General features: G+C 49.8%; 1 protein-coding gene across 2 annotated transcripts in view; it reads right to left on the bottom strand.

The window, feature by feature from the left end:
* The window catches only part of TPR (translocated promoter region, nuclear basket protein), a 76,589-nt gene extending 52,194 nt beyond the window's left edge, over positions 1-24,395 (bottom strand). For both annotated transcript variants that reach the window (XM_089667317.1, XM_089667316.1), the window contains exons 1-12: positions 24,296-24,395; positions 24,120-24,193; positions 20,896-20,992; positions 19,342-19,445; positions 16,987-17,151; positions 15,690-15,782; positions 13,957-14,037; positions 13,193-13,280; positions 9,306-9,446; positions 7,117-7,208; positions 1,715-1,912; positions 1,525-1,632 (exon numbers count right to left, since the gene is read on the bottom strand). In XM_089667317.1, coding sequence (XP_089523443.1) covers positions 1,525-1,632; positions 1,715-1,912; positions 7,117-7,208; positions 9,306-9,446; positions 13,193-13,280; positions 13,957-14,037; positions 15,690-15,782; positions 16,987-17,151; positions 19,342-19,445; positions 20,896-20,992; positions 24,120-24,164 — 1,212 coding nt within the window. In that variant the 5' untranslated portion in view covers positions 24,165-24,193; positions 24,296-24,395. The remainder of the gene's footprint in view (positions 1-1,524; positions 1,633-1,714; positions 1,913-7,116; positions 7,209-9,305; positions 9,447-13,192; positions 13,281-13,956; positions 14,038-15,689; positions 15,783-16,986; positions 17,152-19,341; positions 19,446-20,895; positions 20,993-24,119; positions 24,194-24,295) is intronic.
* Between the last annotated feature and the right edge of the window lie 1,640 nt (positions 24,396-26,035).

A 26,035-nucleotide genomic window follows, 5' to 3' on the forward strand; every position in this document is an offset into this window, starting at 1 on the left:
GTAACTCATGGATGGCATTGTGTGTCAGGGCTCTTTTGATCACTGAAAACAATCTGGGACACCTGTGATCATTAGATTGGCCGGTGAGCCCAATTGAAGGAAAAACTCCTAAAGGACGGCGTTCCACATTATTAAGCAGAGCGCCATTTTCAAGCAATATGGGGAAGAAAAAGGATCTCTCTGCTGCCGAAAAGAGTGGAATAGTTCGATGCCTTGGACGAGGGATGAAAACATTCGATATTTCAGGAAAACGTAAGCGTGATCATCGCACTATGAAGAGATTTGTGGCTGATTCAGAGCACAGACGGGTTGGTGCAGATAAAGGCACATTGAGGAAGATTTCTGCCAGATCCATGCATCGGATCAAGAGAGCAGCTGCTAAAATCCCATTACATAGCAGCAAACAGATATTTGAAGCTGCTGGTGCCTCTGGAGTCCCACGGACATCAAGGTGTAGAGTCCTCCAGAGTCCTGCAACTGTGCAGAAACCTTCTATTCGGCCACCACTAACCAATGCTCACAAGCAGAAACGGCTGCATTGGGCAGAAAAATACATGAAGACTCATTTTCAAACAGTCCTGTTCACTGATGAGTGCCGTGCAACCCTGGATGGTCCAGATGGATGGAGTAGTGGATGGTTGGTGGACGGCCACCCTGTTCCAACAAGGCTGTGACGTCAGCAAGGCGGTGGTGGAGTCATGTTTTGGGCCGGAATTATGGGAACAGAGCTGGTCGGCCCCTTTAGAGGCCCCGAAGGTGTAAAGATGACCTCTGCAAAGTATGTGGAGTTTATGACTGACCACTTTCTTCCCTGGTACAGAAGGAAGAACTATGCTTTCCGTAATAAAATCATCTTCATGCATGACAATGCACCATCTCATGCTGCAAAGAATACCTCCGCATCAATGGCTGCTATGGGGATAAAAGGAGAGAAAGTCATGGTGTGGCCTCCATCCTCCCCTCACCTCAATCCTATGGAGAACCTTTGGAGCATCCTCAAGCAAAAGATCTATGAGGGTGGGAGGCAGTTTACATCCAAACAGCAGCTCTGGGAGGCTATTCTGACATCTTGCCAACAAATTCCAGCAGAAACTGTCCAAAAACTCCCAAGTTCAATGGATGGAAGACTTGTGATCTGCTATCAGATAAGGGCTCCTATGTTACAATGTAACGTGACCGCTTCAAATGTTTACAAAGTAACAATGTTGGGAAAAGTTTGATTGAAAAGCTTTTGATTTCAGTAAATTTGCTGCAAACACAACAAATGACAATTTTCAGTTCTTTACAACCTAGAAAGTGTTTTGAAACTTCCTGTGCGGAATAATCCGGAACACAAATCCTGTTATCATTAGGAGGTTTGTTCAATAAAATGTGAATCGTCCTCTTATAGTTGTCACCTGAGAATTCTGCCGACTGATATTTACATCAATTATTGAGGGAAATGAGAAAAATATCATCTGCAGAATCATTTGGAACGCGGTGTAGAATATATCTATAAACACACACAGTATATTTCTGTCTCACCTGCTGAGAGAGATCTTTCACTTGTAGCTCCAGCCTTTGGTTCTCCCTTTCAGCAACAGCTGCCAACTTGTTTGCTTTATCCGATTCATTTTGCATCCGTTGAATTTCCTTTGGGAAAAAATAAAAGCAAGTTGAACGTTTCCCACACCTCGCACACGGGAGCAGAAATGGGATTTTGGTTAGTAAATACCTTCATTGCCTGCTCCAGTTTGATGGACAGGCTGGCCACAGACTTCTGGGTGCGCTCGTAGTCCTCCCGCTGACGCTTCAGGATAGGCGCTTTGGCCTCCACCTCTTTCACGATCTCATCCAAATACTTGGTGATCCTTTTGTTTTCTTGTTTCTCGATCAGCAGTTGGTCTTGGGCCTCCATGTACGCATTGTAAAGCTGCATTCAGAAAGCAGATGTTGTGTTAGAGGAGTCGTCCCGAACTAAACACAGCGAACGAAAGTACTGCTAGAAAAAATAAATCCTGCAGCGCATTCCAAGGGACGGAAAAGTGCTCCGTATATTATTGCAGCGACAACACAGAAGCTGATCAAATCTCCGCTAATTCCAATCAGGATAAAGCCAATTACGTGTCAGCGTTCACCAAGTGTCAGCCACTCAGAGTACAGCACTCCTGTCAGCGTTCACCAAGTGTCAGCCACTCAGAGTACAGCACTCCTGTCAGCGTTCACCAAGCGTCAGTCGCTCAGAGTACAGCACTCCTGTCAGCGTTCACCAAGCGTCAGTTGCTCAGAGTACAGCACTCCTGTCAGCGTTCACCAAGCGTCAGTCGCTCAGAGTACAGCACTCCTGTCAGCGTTCACCAAGCGTCAGTTGCTCAGAGTACAGCACTCCTGTCAGCGTTCACCAAGCGTCGGCCGCTCAGAGTACAGCACTCGTGTCAGCGTTCACCAAGCGTCAGTTGCTCAGAGTACAGCACTCCTGTCAGCGTTCACCAAGCGTCAGTTGCTCAGAGTACAGCACTCCTGTCAGCGTTCACCAAGCGTCAGTTGCTCAGAGTACAGCACTCCTGTCAGCGTTCACCAAGCGTCAGTCGCTCAGAGTACAGCACTCCTGTCAGCGTTCACCAAGCGTCAGTCGCTCACAGTACAGCACTCCTGTCAGCGTTCACCAAGCGTCGGCCGCTCAGAGTACAGCACTCGTGTCAGCGTTCACCAAGCGTCAGTTGCTCAGAGTACAGCACTCCTGTCAGCGTTCACCAAGCGTCAGTTGCTCAGAGTACAGCACTCCTGTCAGCGTTCACCAAGCGTCAGTTGCTCAGAGTACAGCACTCCTGTCAGCGTTCACCAAGCGTCAGTCGCTCAGAGTACAGCACTCCTGTCAGCGTTCACCAAGCGTCAGTCGCTCACAGTACAGCACTCCTGTCAGCGTTCACCAAGCGTCGGTCGCTCAGAGTACAGCACTCTTGTCACCGCTCACCAAGCGTCGGTCGCTCAGAGTACAGCACTCCTGTCAGCGTTCACCAAGCGTCGGTCGCTCAGAGTACAGCACTCTTGTCACCGCTCACCAAGCGTCAGTTGCTCAGAGTACAGCACTCCTGTCAGCGTTCACCAAGCGTCAGTTGCTCAGAGTACAGCACTCCTGTCAGCGTTCACCAAGCGTCAGTTGCTCAGAGTACAGCACTCTTGTCAGTGTTCACCAAGCGTCAGTTGCTCAGAGTACAGCACTCCTGTCAGCGTTCACCAAGCGTCAGTTGCTCAGAGTACAGCACTCTTGTCACCGCTCACCAAGCGTCGGTCGCTCAGAGTACAGCACTCCTGTCAGCGTTCACCAAGCGTCGGTCGCTCAGAGTACAGCACTCTTGTCACCGCTCACCAAGCGTCAGTTGCTCAGAGTACAGCACTCCTGTCAGCGTTCACCAAGCGTCAGTTGCTCAGAGTACAGCACTCCTGTCAGCGTTCACCAAGCGTCAGTTGCTCAGAGTACAGCACTCTTGTCAGTGTTCACCAAGCGTCAGTTGCTCAGAGTACAGCACTCCTGTCAGCGTTCACCAAGCGTCAGTTGCTCAGAGTACAGCACTCTTGTCAGTGTTCACCAAGCGTCAGTTGCTCAGAGTACAGCACTCCTGTCAGCGTTCACCAAGCGTCAGTTGCTCAGAGTACAGCACTCTTGTCACCGCTCACCAAGCGTCGGTCGCTCAGAGTACAGCACTCCTGTCAGCGTTCACCAAGCGTCGGTCGCTCAGAGTACAGCACTCCTGTCAGCATTCACCAAGCGTCAGTCGCTCAGAGTACAGCACTCCTGTCAGCGTTCACCAAGCGTCGGCCGCTCAGAGTACAGCACTCGTGTCAGCGTTCACCAAGCGTCAGTCGCTCAGAGTACAGCACTCGTGTCAGCGTTCACCAAGCGTCAGTCTCTCAGAGTACAGCACTCCTGTCAGCGTTCACCAAGCGTCAGTTGCTCAGAGTACAGCACTCCTGTCAGCGTTCACCAAGCGTCAGTTGCTCAGAGTACAGCACTCCTGTCAGCGTTCACCAAGCGTCAGTTGCTCAGAGTACAGCACTCCTGTCAGCGTTCACCAAGCGTCAGTTGCTCAGAGTACAGCACTCCTGTCAGCGTTCACCAAGCGTCGGTCGCTCAGAATACAGCACTCCTGTCAGCGTTCACCAAGCGTCGGTCGCTCAGAGTACAGCACTCGTGTCAGCGTTCACCAAGCGTCGGTGAAGAAGAAATAGTGCCCCATCTTTGATGTCCAATGGGAGGAATGGTGCCCCATCGTTGCTGTCAGCAGGGGGAATAGTACCCACATTTTTGGTGTCAGTCAGAGGAATAGTGCCCCATGGTTGGTGTCAGTGGATGGAATTATGTCCCATCAGTGGTGTTTGTGGGAGGAACAGTGCCAATTGTTGATATCAGGGGAGAAATTGTGCCTTAACATTGGTGCACATGGGAGAAATGGTGCCCCATTGGTGTCACTGGAAGTAATTGTGTCCCATCAGTGGTGTCCATGGGAGGAATGGTGCCCCATTGTTTGGTATCAGTCTGAGAATAGTGTCTTGTTTTGGGGGAGCAATAGTGCCCCAAGGGACAGTTAAAGGCAGGCGAAGGGCCACAGTTTGGATACCACTGAGCTAGAGTGAGGAAGTCATAGATGTATTTGGTTCTTCTCAAACACGTACGGGGGAAATGGGGGAGAAGGAGCTACACAGAACCCCCCAAACGTCTAACCCCGTTCAAAAATGGTTGTTGAAAAGATCCACATCCGGAGGGCTGGTGCCTGCTCTTTACTCCGCTCTTCTTGAGTGTCATCCAAAATGGGAAGACTTAGTTGCCCTTCCTGACCAGGCCATCTGGAACAAGATTTGGCCATTTACAAATGCTCACCGAATATCTTGGCCCAACACCTACAAGGTACTCTCGCGTTGGTATATGAGCCCCGATCGCATTTCTAAATTCGTCTCTTCGGCTTCCCCAACGTGTCTCCGGGGCTGTAGGGTGCGTGGTACTTTCCTCCGCATCTGGTCGTTGTGCTCCAAAGTGATTATATTTTGGACGCGAGGCTACACCATAATTAGGTCCTTACCAGGGGTGGACTGACAACTCATGGGGCCCCAAGCAATAGGGGATCATGGGGCTCCTGTGCCCTCGCCCACACTCAAACCACACCCAAAAAAGCCTATGAAAGGTACCAGGGGCATCTCATGGGGCCCCCTACTGACCCCGGCCCTCAGGCAGCGCCCGAATGGTCAGTCCGCCCCTTGTCCGTACTGAATATTTCCCTCGTCCGTAGCCCTTGGGAGGCTTTGATGCACAAATCGATCTTGAACCTCTCCAATGCCCAGATAAAGCTGGTGGAGTCTGTGCTCCTGGCAGTGATTTTCACCACAAATTTGTGAAGGTCCAGGAACCTTGACCGAAATATTGAATATTGACTGAAACCGGCTCTCGACATGATCTCCTTCATAGCTAATCTTGCTGCTGACCCACAATGGACCCCCCTACCCCCCCCCCCCCCCCCCATCCAACTCACTTCCTCTTTCCCCTCCCTCTTATCCACCCCAGGCAAGTATTTTCTCCTGTCCCTCTCCTTATTTCTGGTTCTTCTCTGTAGCTTCCAACCTGTACCTGTTCCCCTTCCTTCTTCTAGCATCTCTAAAAACCACATTCCGTGACCCTTTTCCTTTCCCCCCATGGAGGCAACCATACCTGAGACAGGGAGCACATCCCGCTGGATTTACAATAGTTCCACCCTTAACCCCTTGCCTACCGGGCACTTCTACCCCCTTATTTACCGGGCCAATTTTCAGCGCACTTTGATTGACAATTGCGCGGTCATGCAACATTGTACCCATATGAAATTTTGATCATTTTTTTCTCACAAATAGAGCTTTCTTTTGGTGGTATTTAATCGCCGCTGGGCGCTTTACTTTTTGCGCTATAAATAAAAAAAGTGCAAAAAATTTGAAAAAAAAAAAAAAAGTTTCTTTGTTTCTTTTATAAAATTTTTCAAACAGGTATTTTTTCTCCTTCACTGATGTGCGTTGATGAGGCAGCACTGATGGGCACTGATAGGCGGCACTGATGGGCACTGATAGGCAGTACTAATGAGGTGGCACGGATAGGCGGCACTGATAGACAGCACTAATGAGGTGTCACGGATAGGCGGCACTAATATGCGGCACTGATAGGTGACACTGATTATGGGTACTGATAGACGGCACTGACTGGCACAACCCCTGGGCACTGACTGGTGGCACTGACTGGCAGCACTGCTGGGCTGCACTGGTGGGTGGGCACAGGTGTGCACAGGTAGGTGGCACTGCAGAGTGGCACAGGTGGGTGCACTGCTGGGCACAGGTGGGTGCACTGCTGGGCACAGGTGGGTGCACTGCTGGGCACAGGTGGGTGCACTGCTGGGCACAGGTGGGCAGAGCTAGTGGGCGCACTGCTGGGCGGAACTTGCGGGTGGCACTGCTGGGCACCGATCATCAGGGCACTGATCATCAGTGCCCTGATGATCGGTGCCGATCCCCGTTCTGACAACTGCCGGTTCTCGGCAGTACTTTCCTCACGATCTGACAGCGTAAAGAAAGTGGAGCCGAGAACCGGCACTTGCATTTCCCTCTAATCAGCGTGTCATTGGACACCGCTGATCACGTGGTAAAAGGCCGCTGTGATTGGCCTTTTACCACATCACGTGATCAGCTGTGTCCGTAGGACACAGCGATCACGGAGATCGCCGGGTGCGCGCCCCCTGGGGCGTGCAGGAGAGCGCGTTTTGGGAGGACGTCATATGACATCCACTCAGAACTGGCCGGCCGCAGTGCAGCCGTCATTCGGCTATCTGCGGTCGGCTACTAGTTAACCGGGTTACGGACTATTGGACACCCTGCAACCAGAACTTTGTCTTTGCCTACAGCCGCTGTTGTAGCATTCCGGTATATCTTGTAGGCAATCCTGTGCCTTAGATTCAACTTTAATACAATTTGTAAAACAGACAATTTATCACCCGGCTCAGTGACTTGTATAGTCGGCCGTTGCTGACAGCGCCAACAGCTGCTTGAATTTCAGACGATTTAGAAAGAAATCTGACGAAAATACAGGCAGCGCAAGGCTAGCTCCGCCCCTAATACATAAATTACCTCCGTGATCTTCATTCCGGGTCGTACAACTTTGGCCACCGCGGCAGCTGTAGGTGACATCGCCGTCAATTCCGCCTCACTCAGCAGGGCGCCTAAAATTAAAAAGAATCGTTTAGGCATTAAAAATGTCAACATGTGACACCCTCCGTGTATTGTGTCAGATATACACGCCATGTGTACCACGCTACTTATCTGGTGTACCGCTAATCAATGTAAGTACACGGATTTGTGACGGGAGGAGAGTGGTTCACTACGAAAAGTTTGGTTTCAAATTTCTTTTTGTTTTTCTCAGTTTGTGATTTTTCTTTCTCTATGTAATACCGTCGAACTGATGAATCCACAAACCAAAAATGTGAAAATTCTAAATGTAGTTATGTTGCCTCTGAAGAAGTGCGGGCGCACGAAACGCGTTAGAAGGAGCCTAGGACGTCGTGACGTCACGCCGCCGGTGCCACGTGGAGGCCCGGCGGCCATCTTAGTTCCTGGATGGTCAGTCTGTTCACATACCCGACGCTGTTTTAACTGCCTATTTGTGTTTATTGAAATCCTTTGTCATTTAATACATTTTTGACACAATATATGGGCACTCCCCTTGAGCCCTGCTGCGATCCAGTTACCAGTCCACCATATCCAGAGAGGGAAGCACCTGTAAGCAGGCATCTGTACCCACCTATCCCTTAAAGGGACCTCTGGCCAGCTGGATCTATCCACATCCTCTGAGGGCTGATTTACACACTGCGTAATTGAATTACGCTTCTGGTGAGTGCGTAATTCTTACCTTACCACTGGGAGAACCACCACTGGATTGAAGTTGTATATCATGATATGTTCATTATATAGACTGTGTCCTTGCCCAAACTCAGAATAGCCTATGAAAGGTACCAGGGGCATCTCATGGGGCCCCCTACTGACCCCGGCCCCTCGGGCAGTGCCGAGTTTCCAAATGGTCAGTCTTCCCCTGGATCAAACGGTGTGCTGTTTCACAGTAAGCGGTGTCTGTGCTTTCAACTGTAAGCACACTGCTTTGTAGCTCTGCTATGCAGAGCCACAGGGGTGTATTTACCAGAAGGCAAACAAGGCATTTGCCTAGGGCGGCATTTTTCCGGGGGGCAGCACTGCCCCTTGGAAGAAGGGACGGAAGAAGGGACGGAAGAAGGGACACACCCAGCATGAGGACCTGGTGGGTTCTGAGAGAGGCTGCGGGTTTCATGACGGTGTATGCACAGCCCGACTCTCGTTCCTGGGGATGTACGGAGCTGTGAAGGTGAGTGTCTCTCTCTCGCCATGGGGGATGGTGGCTGGTGTATGGGGGGTAGTGGTAGTGGAAGGCTTGGGTGGAGGGCAGGGGTGCTCTTGGTTAATCAATGTCAGGCTCTTTCTGCGGGGGGGAGGGGGGGCGCCAATTTTTGTGTTGCCTAGGGCAGCACAAAACCTTAATACACCACTGCAGAGCCATACAAAGCAGTGTGCAGGAGCTGACGGGGAGAGATCTGTATCGTATACATAAAGTTCTCTCCCCGTCGGTAATACTCAGTGATCAAACGGTGTGCTGCTTCACAGTAAGCGGTGTCTGTGCTTTCAACTGTAAACACGCTGCTTTGTATGGCTCTGCATAGCAATCCCAATATATATACAAAGCCATACAAAGCAGTGTGCAGGAGCTGACGGGAGAGATCTGTATCGTATACATAAAGTTCTCTCCCCGTCGGTAATACTCAGTGATCAAACGGTGTGCTGTTTCACACTAAGCGGTGTCTGTGCTTTCAACTGTAAACACGCTGCTTTGTATGGCTCTGAATAGCAATCCCAATATATATACAGAGCCATACAAAGCAGTGTGCTAGAGCTGACAGGGACGAGATCTGTATTTTTTTTTACATACAGTTCTCTCCCCCCGTCGGTAATACTCGGCAATCACCAGCCGGGACCCGTGAATTGCAGTGTGGGTAGGGCTCGTGCGTGCACCCCCCAACCCGGAAATGCAAAATCACATACATACGTAATTTTGCGCACCCCTTCCGCCCTGTAGCAGTATTACGGCTATAGGGCAGACAGGAATCGGTTAATATAAATGCCATGACTTCTGTGTAATTACGTTTATGTTGCGTTTAGTTTGGCTTTTTACATTTTCTGGGCCTGGCTTTGTTTTGTAGAGATTTCTTTTCATTTCGTTGTGAAAATATCAATACCTTTTCTTTTGGTGGCGCAGAGCAAATCATTGGCGTTTTCGAGCTCTCTCTCCAGTTTGCCGATTTGCTCTCGAAGGTCTTTTTCAGCTTGATGCTTCGCAGCTTCCATCTCCGACAACTGATCCTGGACAGTCTTGTTGGCTGCAGCAAAGAAAAGGTAAAATGTTGAATGATCCATATACAGTGGGGATGGAAAGTTTGGGCCCCCCAGCTAAACATTTGTATTAATGTGCATAAAGAAGCCAAGGAAAGATGGAAAAATCTCCAAAAGGCATCAAATTACAGATTAGACATTCTTATAATATGTCAACAAAAGTTAGATTTTATTTCCATCATTTACACTTTCAAAATAACAGAAAACAAAAAAATGGCGTCTGCAAAAGTTTGGGCCCCCTGCAGAGTTAATATCTTGTACTGCCCCCTTTGCCAAGCTGAGACTTGCCAGTGTCATGGATTGTTCTCAATCATCGTCTGGGAAGACCAGGTGATGTCAATCTCAAAGGTTTTAAATGCCCCGACTCATCTGACCTTGCCCCAACAATCAGCACCATGCACTTGTCTAAGCAGTTGTCTAGAGAACTGAAACTGAAAATAGTTGACGCTCACAAAGCTGGAGAAGGCTATAAGAAGATAGCAAAGCGTTTTCAGATGTCAATATCCTCTGTTCGGAATGTAATTAAGAAATGGCAGTCATCAGGAACAGTGGAAGTTAAAGCAAGATCTGGAAGACCAAGAAAAATATCAGACAGAACAGCTCGCAGGATTGTGAGAAAAACAATTCAAAACCCACGTTTGACTGCACGATCCCTCCAGAAAGATCTGGCAGACACTGGAGTTGTGGTCACTATTCCACTATAAAGAGATACTTGTACAAATATGGGCTTCATGGAAGAGTCATCAGAAGAAAACCTCTTCTACGTCCTCACCACAAAAATCATGGTTTGAACTTTGCAAATGAACATATAGACAAGCCTGATGCATTTTGGAAACAAGTTCTGTGGACCGATGAGGTTAAAATTGAACTTTTTGGCCGGAATGAGCAAAGGTACGTTTGGAGAAGAAGGGGCACAGAATTGAATGAAAAGAACCTCTGTCCAACTGTGAAGCATGGGGTTGGACCAATCATGCTTTGGGGTTGTGTTGCAGCCAGTGGCACAGGGAACATCTCACGAGTAGAAGGAAAAAAGGATTCAATAAAATTTCAGCAAATTTTGGATGGTAACTTGATGCCATCTGTGAAAAAGCTGAAGTTAAAGAGAGGATGGCTTCTACAAATGGATAATGATCCTAAACACACCTGGAAATCCACGGGGGATTACATCAAGAGGCGTAAACTGAAGGTTTTGCCATGGCCTTCACAATCTCCTGACCTCAACATCATTGAAAATCTATGGAGAGACCTTAAAAGAGCCGTGCGTGACAGACAGCCCAGAAATCTCAAAGAACTGGAAGACTTTTGTAAGGAAGAATGGGCAAAGATACCTCAAACAAGAACTGAAAGACTCTTGGCTGGCTACAAAAATTGTTTACAAGCTGTGATACTTGCCAAAGTGTAAATGATGGAAATAAAATCTAACTTTTGTTGACATATTATAAGAATGTCTAATCTGTAATTTGATGCCTTTTGGAGATTTTTCCATCTTTCCTTGGCTTCTTTATGCACATTAATACAAATGTTTAGCTGGGGTGCCCAAACTTTCCATCCCCACTGTATAGGTGATCGGTACTCTGCAGACACATTCCTCATACAGTCCATAGAGGAGCTCCGTGTCCTGCTTTCTGTGTCCCCAACCACATTCACATTGCCAAGCAGGGAGGTGTGACTTGTGGCTGAGGGTTTAGAGGCACGTCTGGATCTCTGAGTGTGGAACACAAATGAGCATTTCTGTGCTGCATTAAAAACAGAGGTTTTAAAGCAGAACTCCGGGCAAAAGTTTTTTCCCCATGCAGTTGGCACTGTGCCTGCCTGTTATCTGCTCGGTTTGTCTAGGGGTGAATACAGAGCCTATACTCACCTGACCTGTCAAACCTCCAGAAAACAGACGACCTCCATGTCCAGCAATGGACTGTTCTCCATGTCTTTGTATCCAAAGCTGGCCTATGGGCGTGATGACGTCAGGAACAGTCCACTGCACAAAACTACTAAACCGAGGGGGGGGGGGGGGGGGGTTGTTGAAGAGCGGCATGAGCTGCAGAGTCCAGTCTTGTGCTGGGAAGATCAGAGAATTAAGCAAGTATATTTTGGCTCTCCAGACCCTTGAGCAAGGGGCCAGTTTACTGCCAATAAACTTTAGGGAGGATGGACTGTGGCCAGTTGGAGTAAACAATGCAAAAAGCTTGGTGGGAAGGAGCGCTGGTGGTCAGCGGGGAAGGTGCCCCGCTCCATTCTTTGGTGTCAGTGGATGGAGTAGTACATTGTATCAGTGGATGGAGTAGTACATTGTATCAGTGGATGGAGTAGTACATTGTATCAGTGGATGGAGTAGTACATTGTATCAGTGGATGGAGTAGTACATTGTATCAGTGGATGGAGTAGTACATTGTATCAGTGGATGGGGTAGTACATTGTATCAGTGGATGGAGTAGTACATTGTATCAGTGGATGGAATAGTACAATGTATCAGTGGATGGGGTAGTACATTGTATCAGTGGATGGGGTAGTACATTGTATCAGTGGATGGGGTAGTACATTGTATCAGTGGATGGGGTAGTACATTGTATCAGTGGATGGGATAGTACATTGTATCAGTGGATGGGGTAGTACATTGTATCAGTGCATGGAGTAGTACAATGTATCAGTGGATGGGGTAGTACATTGTATCAGTGGATGGAGTAGTACATTGTATCAGTGCATGGAGTAGTACAATGTATCAGTGGATGGAGTAGTACATTGTATCAGTGGATGGAGTAGTACATTGTATCAGTGCATGGAGTAGTACAATGTATCAGTGGATGGAGTAGTACATTGTATCAGTGGATGGAGTAGTACATTGTATCAGTGGATGGAGTAGTACATTGTATCAGTGGATGGAGTAGTACATTGTATCAGTGGATGGAGTAGTACATTGTATCAGTGGATGGAGTAGTACATTGTATCAGTGGATGGAATAGTACATTGTATCAGTGGATGGAGTAGTACATTGTATCAGTGGATGGAGTAGTACATTGTATCAGTGGATGGGGTAGTACATTGTATCAGTGGATGGAATAGTACATTGTATCAGTGGATGGAGTAGTACATTGTATCAGTGGATGGAGTAGTACATTGTATCAGTGGATGGAGTAGTACATTGTATCAGTGGATGGAGTAGTACATTGTATCAGTGGATGGAGTAGTACATTGTATCAGTGAATGGGGTAGTACAATGTATCAGTGGATGGGGTAGTACATTGTATCAGTGAATGGGGTAGTACAATGTATCAGTGGATGGGATAGTACATTGTATCAGTGGATGGAATAGTACATTGTATCAGTGGATGGGGTAGTACATTGTATCAGTGGATGGGGTAGTACATTGTATCAGTGGATGGGGTAGTACATTGTATCAGTGGATGGTGCCCCAAAGGCTAGATAAAGGCAAGCAAAGGCCGCAGTTTGGAGACTGCGGTACAATCCAGGAAGGCCGCGATCCCTATAAGTCTCACTCTGGTATTGACCTTTAATTAGGAAGGAAAACTCCTGCGATAAACGTATAGCTAAGCACACAATGACATGAAAGGTCAGATCTCCCAAATGTACAGATGTACTATAGAGGCAGAAGGGGAAGGCAATGCCAGGCACACCAACCACCAACTTACTTTGCGGCAAACATTTCCAGCAAAACACAACTTAAACCATCTGATATTACAGACTATAACCAACATATATATATAAGAATGCTGCTTACCATCCCCCGATTCCTTCAGGAGTTTATGAAGTTCTTCCACGGCTCGGGTTAATTCTGCACTCTTTGCCTCCGAATCTTCAGCTGCACTCTGCAACATAACAGACAGAACAAAGGTAAGAAACTTCCATGTGACGTGTTTAACCATTGAAGAGAAGGCCGATTCTGACAATTGTCGACATGTAGAAAAAAAAAATGAAATTTCTTTGCTACATTATTACTTGGATCCCCCAAACACAGGAATAGAGAATAAAATGGTGGGTGCTGCAATTTCTGTAGGTCACGTGGTATTTGCGGGGTGCTTTTTCAAGTGTTTGAATTTGACAGGTACCCGCTCCCACTTCCGCTGCGATCGCCTAGGCCAGGGGTAGGCAACCTGCGGCTCTCTAGCTGTTGTGGAACTACATTTCCCATGAGGCATTGCAAAGATTACAAAACTGACAGTTACAGCTATGACTTGCAGAGGCATGATGGAACTTGTAGTCCTGCGGCTCTCAGGTTGCCTACCCCTGGCCTAGGCGATTAGAAGCGGAAGTTGTCCTCCCACATCACGTGGTAAAAGGCCGCTGTGATTGGTCTTTTACCATGTCACGCGATCAGCTGCGATCAATGACAGCGCCAGGTGCATACCGCTGGGGGAGGGCACGTTCTGGGAGGACATCACATGACGCCCTCCCAGAACTGGACAAGCGCGCTGTAGCGGTCATTCGGTTATAGCGCGGTCGCCAAGCAGTTGCACCAGAAAAAGATTCCAGAAAGATCATTACCTTATAGAGATTGCACAGCTTGACATTCGCCTTCAGCTCGTTATGGAACTTGTCCTCCAGGCTGGACTGCTGCTCCTTGGCCTACAAGAGAAGCACAAACCCTTAGGCTCAGTGTACACTCGCTTCAAAATCAGGCGCTTCAGTTTTTTGATGCTCTACGAACGCAAAAATCGTGAGTGTTGGGAAGCACAACACGTCTTATTGTCAGACATTTCTGGACTGTTCAGGTACAACCGGATCTAGTCACTGCCGGGGGTAGTCTAATGCCGGGGGTAGTCTTCAATGTCTGTCGGTAATCACCGGGCACTGTAGGCTCCCGCGCAACGCCACGCCTCCGCCCCGTAGGCTCCCGCGCAACGCCACGCCTCCGCCCCGTAGGCTCCCGCGCAACGCCACGCCTCCGCCCCGTAGGCTCCCGCGCAACGCCACGCCCCCGCCCCGTAGGCTCCCGCGCAACGCCACGCCCCCGCCCCGTAGGCTCCCGCGCAACGCCACGCCCCCGCCCCGTAGGCTCCCGCGCAACGCCACGCCCCCGCCCCGTAGGCTCCCGCGCAACGCCACGCGCGCCCCCCCCCCTAGGCTCCCGCGCAACAACACGCGCGCGCCCCCCCCCCCCGTAGGCTCCCGCGCAACGCCACGCGCGCCCCCCCCCCGTAGGCTCCCGCGCAACAACACGCCCCCCCCCCCCCGTAGGCTCCCGCGCAACAACACGCCCCCCCCCGTAGGCTCCCGCGCAACAACACGCCCCCCCCCCGTAGGCTCCCGCGCAACACGCCCCCCCCCCCCCCGTAGGCTCCCGCGCAACACGCCCCCCCCCCCCCGTAGGCTCCCGCGCAACAACACGCCCCCCCCGTAGGCTCCCGCGCAACAACACGCCCCCCCCGTAGGCTCCCGCGCAACAACACGCCCCCCCCCGTAGGCTCCCGCGCAACAACACGCCCCCCCCCGTAGGCTCCCGCGCAACAACACGCGCGCGCCCCCCCCCCCCGTAGGCTCCCGCGCAACAACACGCGCGCGCCCCCCCCCGCAGGCTCCCGCGCAACAACACGCCCCCCCCCCCGCAGGCTCCCGCGCAACAACACCCCCCCCCCCGCAGGCTCCCGCGCAACAACACCCCCCCCCCCGCAGGCTCCCGCGCAACAACACCCCCCCCCCCCGCAGGCTCCCGCGCAACAACACCCCCCCCCCCCCGCAGGCTCCCGCGCAACAACACCCCCCCCCCCGCAGGCTCCCGCGCAACAACACCCCCCCCCCCCCCCGCAGGCTCCCGCGCAACACCACCCCCCCCCGCAGGCTCCCGCGCAACACCACCCCCCCCCCCCCGCAGGCTCCCGCGCAACAACACCACCCCCCCCCCCCCCGCAGGCTCCCGCGCAACAACACCACCCACCCCCCCCCCCGCAGGCTCCCGCGCAACAACACCACCCACCCCCCCCCCGCAGGCTCCCGCGCAACAACACCCCCCCCCCGGAGGCTCCCGCGCAACAACACCCCCCCCCTCGTAGACAGGCACACCGCTAGATCGAGAGCCAGAAACCGTTGCAATCACTTCAATTTAGATCAGGGGTCTCCAAACTACGGATCTCCAGGTGTTGAGGAACTGCAAGTCCCATGAGGCCTTGCAAGACTGACAACCACAGGCAAGACTCCCAGAGGCATGATGGGACTTGTAGTACTTCCACAGCTGGAGGGCCATAGTTTTAGAGGATTTATCTAAAAACACGTTCGCTTACCTCTTTTAACTTGTTCATGAGATCCTGCACTTGTTTCTGTAGATTTTCATTGTTTGTCTTCAGACTTTTCATTTCATCTTCAAATCTGGCAACCTGGAATCCAGAAAATGGGATGAATAGATTAAGAGCGCATTCCGTTCTGCTCAGATGATGGAAAATGCGTTTTATAAACACGATCTCCACGCGGATCTAAAAAAACAGAAATAATCCAGTCCTGTATTTATTCTGCACCCGGCTCCGGAACGTTTTACCCCTTTCATGACCAGGACATTTATTTGCACTGAGCTACTTTATCTAGCAATTACACGGTCATGCAACACTGTATCCACATGAAATGTATTTTTTTTTTCACACAAATATCGCTCTTTTGGTGGGATTGGATCACCACTGGAGGTTTTATTTTATTATATAAAATGAAAACAACCAAAAAATTTTTTAACCCCTTGCCCTCTAGAGGATTCCCCCCCCCCTTCCTGACCAGGCCATTTTTTTTTACATAAAAGCACTGAGTTACTTTAACTGACAATTGCGCGGTCATACGACGCTGCACACAAATTAAATTTACGTCCTTTTTTTCCCGACAAATAGAGCTTTTTTCGGTGGTACGCGATCGCCTCTGTGATATTTAATGCACTATAAACAAACAAAAAAATACCAACAATTTTGAGAAAATAATATTTTTGACTTTTTGCTATTAAACATATGCAGTAAAAAAAATTTCCAAAAAAATCTAATTTCGTCAAATTTAGGCCAAATTGTATTCTGCTCCGTGTTTTTGCTAACAAAAAAAAAAAAATCCCAATACGTGTAAATTAATTGGTTTAACTGAAATTTATAGCGTCTACAAATGGCGTTACAGATTGAGAAAAAAAAAAAAAAAGGAGGCGGGCTTCACAGTGACTGATCACTATGAAATCAGAGACACTTTCGCAGCGATCATGTGACCCGGAATCAGGAGTCCTGATGGTTACAACTGGACACAGGCCCTTTCAGTGTCACCTCGGTCTTTGTGCAGCGCGCTCACACCACAAAGACAGATACGCAAATATGCGCCCCCCCCCCCCCTGGGAAAAAGCCCAGCTCTGTGAGGACACATTTGTGTGACGTTGGTGCCAAGGGGTTAACACTGAGAAATCAAAAAGTTTGTTTCCTCCACACACACAAACCCTGGAGCCCCTCACGTGTGTAGGGGACACGTACACGCCACCCAGCGCCTCATGGGCCGGTATTGGATACATTTATGTAGAATATTGTACCGTCTTTGTTACCGCCCATTTATGGTGAAGAAAGGAATCACCTCGTCTTTCTTGTTCTCCAGAGCCCCCTTCAGTTTCAGGATCTCGTTGCCTTTCTCTCGTTGAACTGACAGGAGTTCATCGGTTTTGGATCTCAGCTCCGTGTTCAGCCAGTTGTTCTGAGTCTGGAGAAGTTCCTTTTCTTGCTCCAAGCGCTTCTCACGATACTTAGAAAAACAGAAACAAAATGAGGATATTAGGAGATGAAGATGAAGATGTCAGTGAGGTGTTCGCAGTGAAACTCAAACAAGCACCAGCAGCTCAGTGTGACCCCCCCCCCTCACGTGTGACCCCCCCTCGTGTGTGGACCTCCCTCCCCCTCACGTGTGGACCTCCCTCCCCTCACGTGTGGACCTCCCTCCCCCTCACGTGTGACCCCCCCTCCCCCTCACGTGTGACCCCCCCTCCCCCTCACGTGTGACCCCCCCTCACGTGTGACCCCCCCTCCCCCTCACATGTGACCCCCCCCTCCCCCTCACGTGTGACCCCCCCTCATGTGTGTGACCTCCCCCCACCCTCGAGTGTCAACTCAAAACCTATTTGTAGTTCATCATTGTGCCTTATTGCATCCAATTTTCTTTAGCAATCCATTTTCTGGTGAATCTTTTACAAAGTTTCTTACCTGGAGATCCCGCCAGTAATGTCTCTTCCTGTTGGAGGGTAACAATACTGATAGGGATGCAGCGATATATCATGCATGCAACGTCACACCTCCCCCCCTCCCCCCGCGTAGACTCCCGTGCATCTCCGCATCCCCCGCCGACCTCGAGGCACAAATCCGCATCCCCCGCCGACCTCAATGCACAAATCCGCATCCCCCGCCGACCTCAATGCACAAATCCGCATCCCCCGCCGACCTCAATGCACAAATCCGCATCCCCCGCCGACCTCAATGCACAAATCCGCATCCCCCGCCGACCTCAATGCACAAATCCGCATCCCCGCCGACCTCGAGGCACAAATCCGCATCCCCGCCGACCTCGAGGCACAAATCCGCATCCCCGCCGACCTCGAGGCACAAATCCGCATCCCCGCCGACCTCGAGGCACAAATCCGCATCCCCCGCCGACTTCAATGCACAAATCCGCATCCCCCGCCGACTTCAATGCACAAATCCGCATCCCCCGCCGACTTCAATGCACAAATCCGCATCCCCCGCCGACTTCAATGCACAAATCCGCATCCCCCGCCGACTTCAATGCACAAATCCGCATCCCCGCCGACTTCAATGCACAAATCCGCATCCCCGCCGACTTCAATGCACAAATCCGCATCCCCGCCGACTTCAATGCACAAATCCGCATCCCCGCCGACTTCAATGCACAAATCCGCATCCCCGCCGACTTCAATGCACAAATCCGCATCCCCGCCGACTTCAATGCACAAATCCGCATCCCCGCCGACTTCAATGCACAAATCCGCATCCCCGCCGACTTCAATGCACAAATCCGCATCCCCGCCGACTTCAATGCACAAATCCGCATCCCCGCCGACTTCAATGCACAAGTCACATCCCCGCCGACTTCAATGCACAAATTGCATTCCCACTGACTTTAATGTACAAATCACATCCCCATTGACTTCAATGCACAAGTCACATCCCCATTGACTTCAATGCACAAATTGCATTCCCACTGACTTTAATGCACAAATCACATCCCCACCGACTTCAATGCACAAATCGCATCCCCATTGACTTCAATGCACAAATTGCATTCCCACTGACTTTAATGCAAAAACAAATGCCAGCCACATTAATAAAAATTTTTTTTTTAAAAATCAAAAACCGGAATTTTCAGTTTCAGTACCGGAATTCTCATCTCGGTGCAGCACTAAACATAAGCCACAGCCTCACAAAAATCAACAGTGTTGTCAGCCTGCTGTCCGCCTCGTCATTTGCTGGGTGGTCTGACAGACAAGTTAGGCGGCACATTGGTCATCTACACTGCAGGCTGAACACAATACTAATTCCTAGGCAGCAGTCTAGCATTGTCGGTCTGCAACAGGAGTCTTACTGGCAGGAGCTGCATGTTCTCCCTGTGCCTGCGTGGGTTTACTCCGGGTACTCTGGTTTCCTCCCACACGCCAAAGACATGCTGGGAGGTTAATTGGCTCCTGTCTACATGGCCCTAGTATGTGTGTGTATGGATGTGAGTTAGGGTCCTTAGATTGTACGCTCCTCGGGGGCGGGGACTGATGTGATGAACAATATATATATTTGTAAATTGACGGAGCGATACAAAAGTACCTAAAATAAATGTAAAAAAACAATAAAAACTTTGTAACAAACTCAAAAAACAACTCGTTTGATGTGAGCGCTGCGCATAGCTCACTCATTTAGACGGATTGAAACTCACTTTGATTGACACCTCTGATGACTGCAGCTCGTCCAGCTTTAGTTGCAGCTCTACTTTCGCTACGTTGGCTTCCTTCAGCTTCTCATTGAGGCGTTTTATATCATCTTAAGGGGAAAAAAATGTAAAAAAAAGATAACATATCCATTACAAAAAAAACAAACCAACACAAATCCACACGGGTTATGCAGAATCCAGAAAGCATGTGCAATGATAAAATAGATTCCTGGCAACCAGGGGCGAACTGACAACTCACGGGGCCCCCGGGCAATAGGGGATCATGGGGCCAGTGTCCTTGCCTGCACAAACCACACCCAAAAAAGCCTATGAAAGGTACCAGGGGCATCTCGTGGGGCCCCTTACTGACCCCAGGCCCTCAGGCAGTGCCCGAGTTCCCGAATGGTCAGTCCGCCCCTGCTGGCAACTGATCCAGAACAACAAAAGATGCCGGCAGTCATGTTTCCACTTACATTTTTGGAGTCTGACATGAATGAGCTTTTTTCCCTCTGGTATGCAGGGCAAACCCCCCCCCCCCCCCCAAAAAAAAGACAGTTTACCATGTGTCAGTTATAAATGAACACAGTGAGTGATTGGTACCGATCACACATTGTGTTCATACAGAGGAAAGAAAGGGGCTTGCAAATGTAAGATTTCCCGGACCCTTCCCCCACTCTGCATACTGAAGGACCCCAATGTGTGCTTGCAGCTGGAAAGGAGAGGGAAGCCGGCGGCAGTGCAGGGGTGGGGGCACATCACATGGGGGTGGGGGCACATCACACGGGGGGGGGCTGGGCAGCAGGGACGATTGTAAGCTGCACAGGGAGGGTGATGAGTGAGGAGGGGGGGGGGGTCAATTACTGTAAGAGATCCCCTAGATGGCTCTTTGCAGCAGCTGAAAGGGGAGGAGGGAGAGAAGAAGCCGGCTTTCAGCTGCTGCAGAGGGAGCCGTACAGGGGATTGGTTCCAGTACACACTATAGCGGGGGTCTCCAAACTGTTGGAACAAAGGGCCAGTTTAGTCCCCTTCAGTCTTTACGGGGGCCGGACTGAGGTCAGTGGGAGAAGAAAATGCCATGGGCTTGGTTTACTAAATGGGAGTAAAGAGAAAAAAAAGGGGGCGCCAGGGGGAGGAACAGAGCCAGTGGAAGGGCTAGTGCCTCATATCAGTGGAGTGCCCCAAGGGCCAGATAAAGGCAAGTAAAGGGCCACATCCGGCCCACGGGCCACAGTTTGGAGACCTCTGCACTACAGTAATGTGCCTGCGATTGGCTCCTGGTCACACGACCATGATTAAAAATTTCCTTTAAATACCTTTTATGAATGTTTTAGAGCTTGTAAGAGGTCCCGCCCCCACCCTCCCCATAGTGAGCCAATTGCTCTGGGGGCTTGATCCCGAGACACACCGATTGCATTTTGGCACCGCCCCTTGCTTTCACCTGACAGACTGTGATTGACAGCGGCAGGAGCCAATGGCTCCCGTCCAGTGAGAAGAGAGAACAGAGGACAGCGCCAGATCGGGTTCAGGTAAGTATTAGGTGTGGCTGGGGGAGGAGCTCACCGTTGAGATGTTCGAGCTCCTGGGCTTTGCGGTCGTTTGTCCTGACTAAGTCCCTCTTCTCCGCATCGATTGAATCTTTACTTCTAGTCAGCTGACTCTGCAAACAGAATTAAGAAAAATTATAAAACCAGAAAAAACACAAAACTGCTTCCCGGTAACCAGATCATCATGAAGAAGAGCTTTCCGATCGGCGAGGGGCCGATGTACATCCGGGGCCCCGTCACTGCAGTAGAAATGTTAGTGCCGGTGAGGAACGGTGTCAGTCCCGGACACGGGAAGACGTTCTACAAAACCCAACAATTTGTTGCTCCTGGAAAAGAGCGTCTACGGCACTCCGAAGTCATGTGCAGAGGGAAGCCGAGGGCGACGCCCACATCCCGCTACCGCCGGGCCAGGGAGAGTGCGACATGGCGAGAAACGTGAGCGAGCTGACGCCGAAACATTCCGAAGTGCGATTGTGTGTACAGTATACCTATATCAAAGCAGATTGTTATATAAAGGAAATAATAATCCTGTGAACTCAATACCTGCAATAATCGGGAAAATAAATAAATAAAAAAAATTGAAAACTAAACATAAAAAACACAAATGAAATTGTGCCGTATATGTAAAAAGCATTGAAACGTGTAATATGACGCCACGCTCTGCTGTCACATAGAAGAGTGCGTGTGTGATATATACATACATATATACATATATATACACACACAGACACGTATACAGGGGGACAAATGTCCATAAGGACAATGAGAAGCCCAAAAGCACTCATTTTAGCTGTAAAAATGCTCCAACACTGATAAAACGCGGTCAAACGCAGCAAACTGGTGTTTTTGGACCTTTTTTTGACCAAAAAAAAAAAAAATTTATATAAACAATTTTGTGTTCTGTTCAGTCAGGTGTACTTTATCAAGGAGCAAAACATAGTAGCCCCTTACAAGGTTCAACGCGGTGGAAATCAATTTTTCTTCCAGTAGTATATATAAATAAAATTTGCTACCAAAAAATGTTTTGTAAAAAAAAACCTAAAAAAAAACGCAAACGCTGCTAAACGCTAATGCAAAAACGCAAAAAAAAAAAAAAAATGAAAAATTCAGGCTTTTAATGTGAATTTACACAGCTGATGTTACCAGCGTTACCCCCCCCCACCCCGCCCGAACTGTGTGTGGAGCGTCAGGCGCTGACGAACTCTTAGGCTGGCCATACATTATACAATTATCTTACAATTTTCTGCCCAATTTCCTTTAGATTTACCTTCAACTGTGTAGTGCGAGGGCCGGCCTGATTGGATACAACTGAAAGTGTTGTTTACGTTTGTCCTCCTATTATATGGTTTTTGGTAAATCTAAACCAAAAATCTCCAGATAATTGTATAATGTATGGCCAGCCTTAGACCAGGGGTCCAAGTCCCATCATGCCCCTGCCTGTGGGAGTCGTGCTTGTAACTGTCAATCTTGCAATGCCTCATGGGACTTGTAGTTTGGCAATAGCTGGAGGGCCACCGGTTTGACACCCGTGTTTTAGAGGCTGATCTGCCGACAGCCTAACCCCCGTTTCACATATATGTGGCCTTGTGGGCCGCGTTTTGCGTGGGCACGAGAGCCCATTCAAGTGGACTCCCGTGCCACGCAGGGAAGAAGTTCCGGCACTTCTTCGGAAAACGCAGCCGAGGTTCCCAGTGCGGTTGGGTTTTCCAGTGCGGCCGGCGTTCCATTAGAAGTAATGGCACTCACCCGTCCGCATTTCTCTGTGCGGGTGGTGCGGCTGCACGGATTTTAATGCGGATCCGCAGCGGCACCACCCGCACGGATGTGAACCGAGGGTATGTGCTCCCGTCATACCGGTGCGATTTCAGGTGCAATTTGAAGTCGCACCTAATGAATGTCGGAGTCTTCACACGTGCGATTTGCTGCCGCGGTTTCTAAAGTAGTTCTTGCGTGACTTTTTCTGCAGTTTTGCTGCGACTTCACAGACAGAATAGAATGGAAATAAAGAATCTGCACACAAATCGCACGATTTTACCGGTGACTTAAAGCATAATTGAACCCTCCTATCCTCTATATAGCCAAGGAAGCTGCTTCTGTTAGATCTGCAGCTGCCATGGTGCTGCACATGTGATCAGTTATTACACCGGCCATTTGATGGTTTGACAGTTTGCTTGGTGGACACCAGCAAAAAAGAAACAAAAAACACCCAAATTGCAAAAAGGAAAAAAGGAAAAGGAAAAAAAAGAAAAGGAAAAAAGAGAAAAAAAAAAGAAAAGGAAAAAAAAGAAAAAGGAAAAGAGAAAAGGAAAAAAAAAGAAAAGGAAAAGAGAAAAAAAAGAAAAGGAAAAGAGAAAAAAAAGAAAAGGAAAAGAGAAAAAAAAAAAAGAAAAGGAAAAGAGAAAAAAAAAAAAGAAAAGGAAAAGAGAAAAAAAAAAAAGAAAAGGAAAAGAGAAAAAAAAAAAAAGAAAAGGAAAAGAGAAAAAAAAAAAAAGAAAAGGAAAAGAGAAAAAAAAAAAAAGAAAAGGAAAAGAGAAAAAAAAAAAGAAAAGGAAAAGAGAAAAAAAAAAAGAAAAGGAAAAGAGAAAAAAAAAGAGAAAAGGAAAAGAGAAAAAAAAAAAGAAAAGGAAAAGAGAAAAAAAAAAAAGAAAAGGAAAAGAGAAAAAAAAAAAGAAAAGGAAAAGAGAAAAAAAAAAAGAAAAGGAAAAGAGAAAAAAAAAAAAGAAAAGGAAAAGAGAAAAAAAAAAAAGAAAAGGAAAAGAGAAAAAAAAAAAGAAAAGGAAAAGAGAAAAAAAAAAAGAAAAGGAAAAGAGAAAAAAAAAAAGAAAAGGAAAAGAGAAAAAAAAAAGGAAAAGGAAAAGAGAAAAAAAAAAGAAAAGGAAAAGAGAAAAAAAAAAGAAAAGGAAAAGAGAAAAAAAAAAGAAAAGGAAAAGAGAAAAAAAAAAGAAAAGGAAAAGAGAAAAAAAAAAGAAAAGGAAAAGAGAAAAAAAAAGAAGAAGAAAAGGAAAAGGAAAAAAGGAAAAGAAAAAAAAGGAACAAAAAAGGAAAAGGAAAAAAAAAGGAAAAGGAAAAGAAAAGAAAAAAAAAAAAAATGCAACATGCGTCAAAAACACAAACCGCACTGTAAGACAGCCACCCTGGCCCAGGTATAGCCCCTTGAACCCAGGGATGTACGTGGTTCAGGATTGGTAAGCTGCAGTATATTCCGGGGAGAGAAGTCGTTGGAATTATTCAGCGAATTACCTGCAAGGCCAGCAGGCGATGGTTGGAGGTCTCCAGGTCTCTCATTTTCTCGCCCGTTTCTTTCTGCTCCTCAGCTGAAACACAAAGACACAGTCAGTTGCAGAAACGTCTCCCGAGTTCCGGGACGCGTCAAGGATGGGGGTTCCGGATGGGGGAACCCAGAAGAGGAGACTCACCTTTCTTCTCCAGCTGCTCCCTCAGGCTCTGGCACTCCTGCGATTCGGAGACGAGGCGCTCCTGGCTCTGCGCCAGCCGCCTCTCGATGTCGAAGTATTGTTGTTCTGGGGAGGAGACAGGAGAAGAGGTTCAGCAGGACATAAAGCATCGACCAATGGGAGGCCAGGGTCCGGCCCCTCGCCTGCCAGGAGGTCACGGTTCACCCCTCGTCTACCAAGGGACGATTATAGAGCCGGAAGACTTCCTGATTAAAAGTGACCGGGTGGCTCTAGAGGCGGGACTGTCATGGTGCGCCTCCTGTGGTGGTTCCCAGGCTCTAAGGAGCCTGGAATTGTGGGTAACAGTTTCCTCAGTGAAAGCAGGGGGTGTAACCCTCAGACATGAAATCTGAACAAAGCCTATCCCTCTATAGTGTGTCCTTGTCTCAGTCCAGAGCTCTGAGTGTCATTTCTGTCTGCTGCCTCCTTCCTCTGCCATCTGCATGAGTCTCTTCTGACAAGTTTTCCTGACACCAAGAGAAAAATGGTGACGGGAGGGAGCACACAGTCTGATTGACAGCCTCAGCTCTGTTCCTGTGGGGGAGGGGGGTCTCTTCCCTCCAATCAGCTCTGAGATCTTTAGGAGGGGGACCCCCACGCCCAGCGTCGGCTCCTCAGCAGGGGGACCCCCACGCCCAGCGTCGGCTCCTCAGCAGGGGGACCCCCACGCCCAGCGTCGGCTCCTCAGCAGGGGGACCCCCACGCCCAGCGTCGGCTCCTCAGCAGGGGGACCCCCACGGGGTATCTTCATCGGAGTCTGCTGCACCCCAATAATTCTGAGTGGCTGGACTAATGCAGCAAACTACAACACACCTCATCCCCCCACAAATGGTGAGTAGCAGAGGGGTGCCTGAGGTGCAATCACAGAGCAGTTCCCTGCAGAGCCATTCACCCCAAACTGCAGCACAAAACACCGCCGAGGTGCAGGCGTGTCACTTACACCGACGGGTCAGACAATTCGATTTAAATGGTCTATTCGAGGCACCGCAATGTGTAATGTGCACCACGGAAAGATCAGGCCCCGAAATGAAAATCAATGAGGGACCCCCAGTCAGAGCCGGCCCTTCAGCATCACCCCCCCCGAGTCAGTCCTGACCCTGGACCCAGCATCACCCCCCAAGTGAGTCACTGAAGTGCTGGCCCTTCAGGGAGGGGACAACCCCAGTCCCTCCACCGGCCCTTCAGAGAGGTGACAGCCCCCCAGTCCCCACTGCGGGCATCATCCCTCCAAAAGCCCCCACGGACGGGGACCCCAGCGACGAGTGTCTGCCCCTCCTGAGGGGGGACCCCCGCGGTGGGACCCTCAGGAGGGGGACCCCCGCGGCGGGACCCTCAGGGGGGGACCCCCGCGGCGGGACCCTCAGGGGGGACCCCCGCGGCGGGACCCTCAGGGGGGGACCCCCGCGGCGAGACCCTCAGGGGGGGACCCCCGCGGCGAGACCCTCAGGAGGGGGACCCCCGCGGCGAGACCCTCAGGGGGGGGGACCCCGCGGCGAGACCCTCAGGGGGGGGGACCCCCGCGGCGAGACCCTCAGGGGGGGGGACCCCCGCGGCGAGACCCTCAGGAGGGGGGACCCCCGCGGCGAGACCCTCAGGAGGGGGGACCCCCGCGGCGAGACCCTCAGGAGGGGGGACCCCCGCGGCGAGCGTCGGCCCTTCAGGAGGGGGACCCCCGTGGCGAGCGTTGGCCCTTCAGGAGGG

The sequence above is a fragment of the Staurois parvus genome, unplaced genomic scaffold (genome assembly GCF_062004578.1).
Source record: "Staurois parvus isolate SC_StPar_1 unplaced genomic scaffold, SC_StPar_1.0 ptg003172l, whole genome shotgun sequence".
Taxonomy (NCBI): Eukaryota; Metazoa; Chordata; class Amphibia; order Anura; family Ranidae; genus Staurois; species Staurois parvus.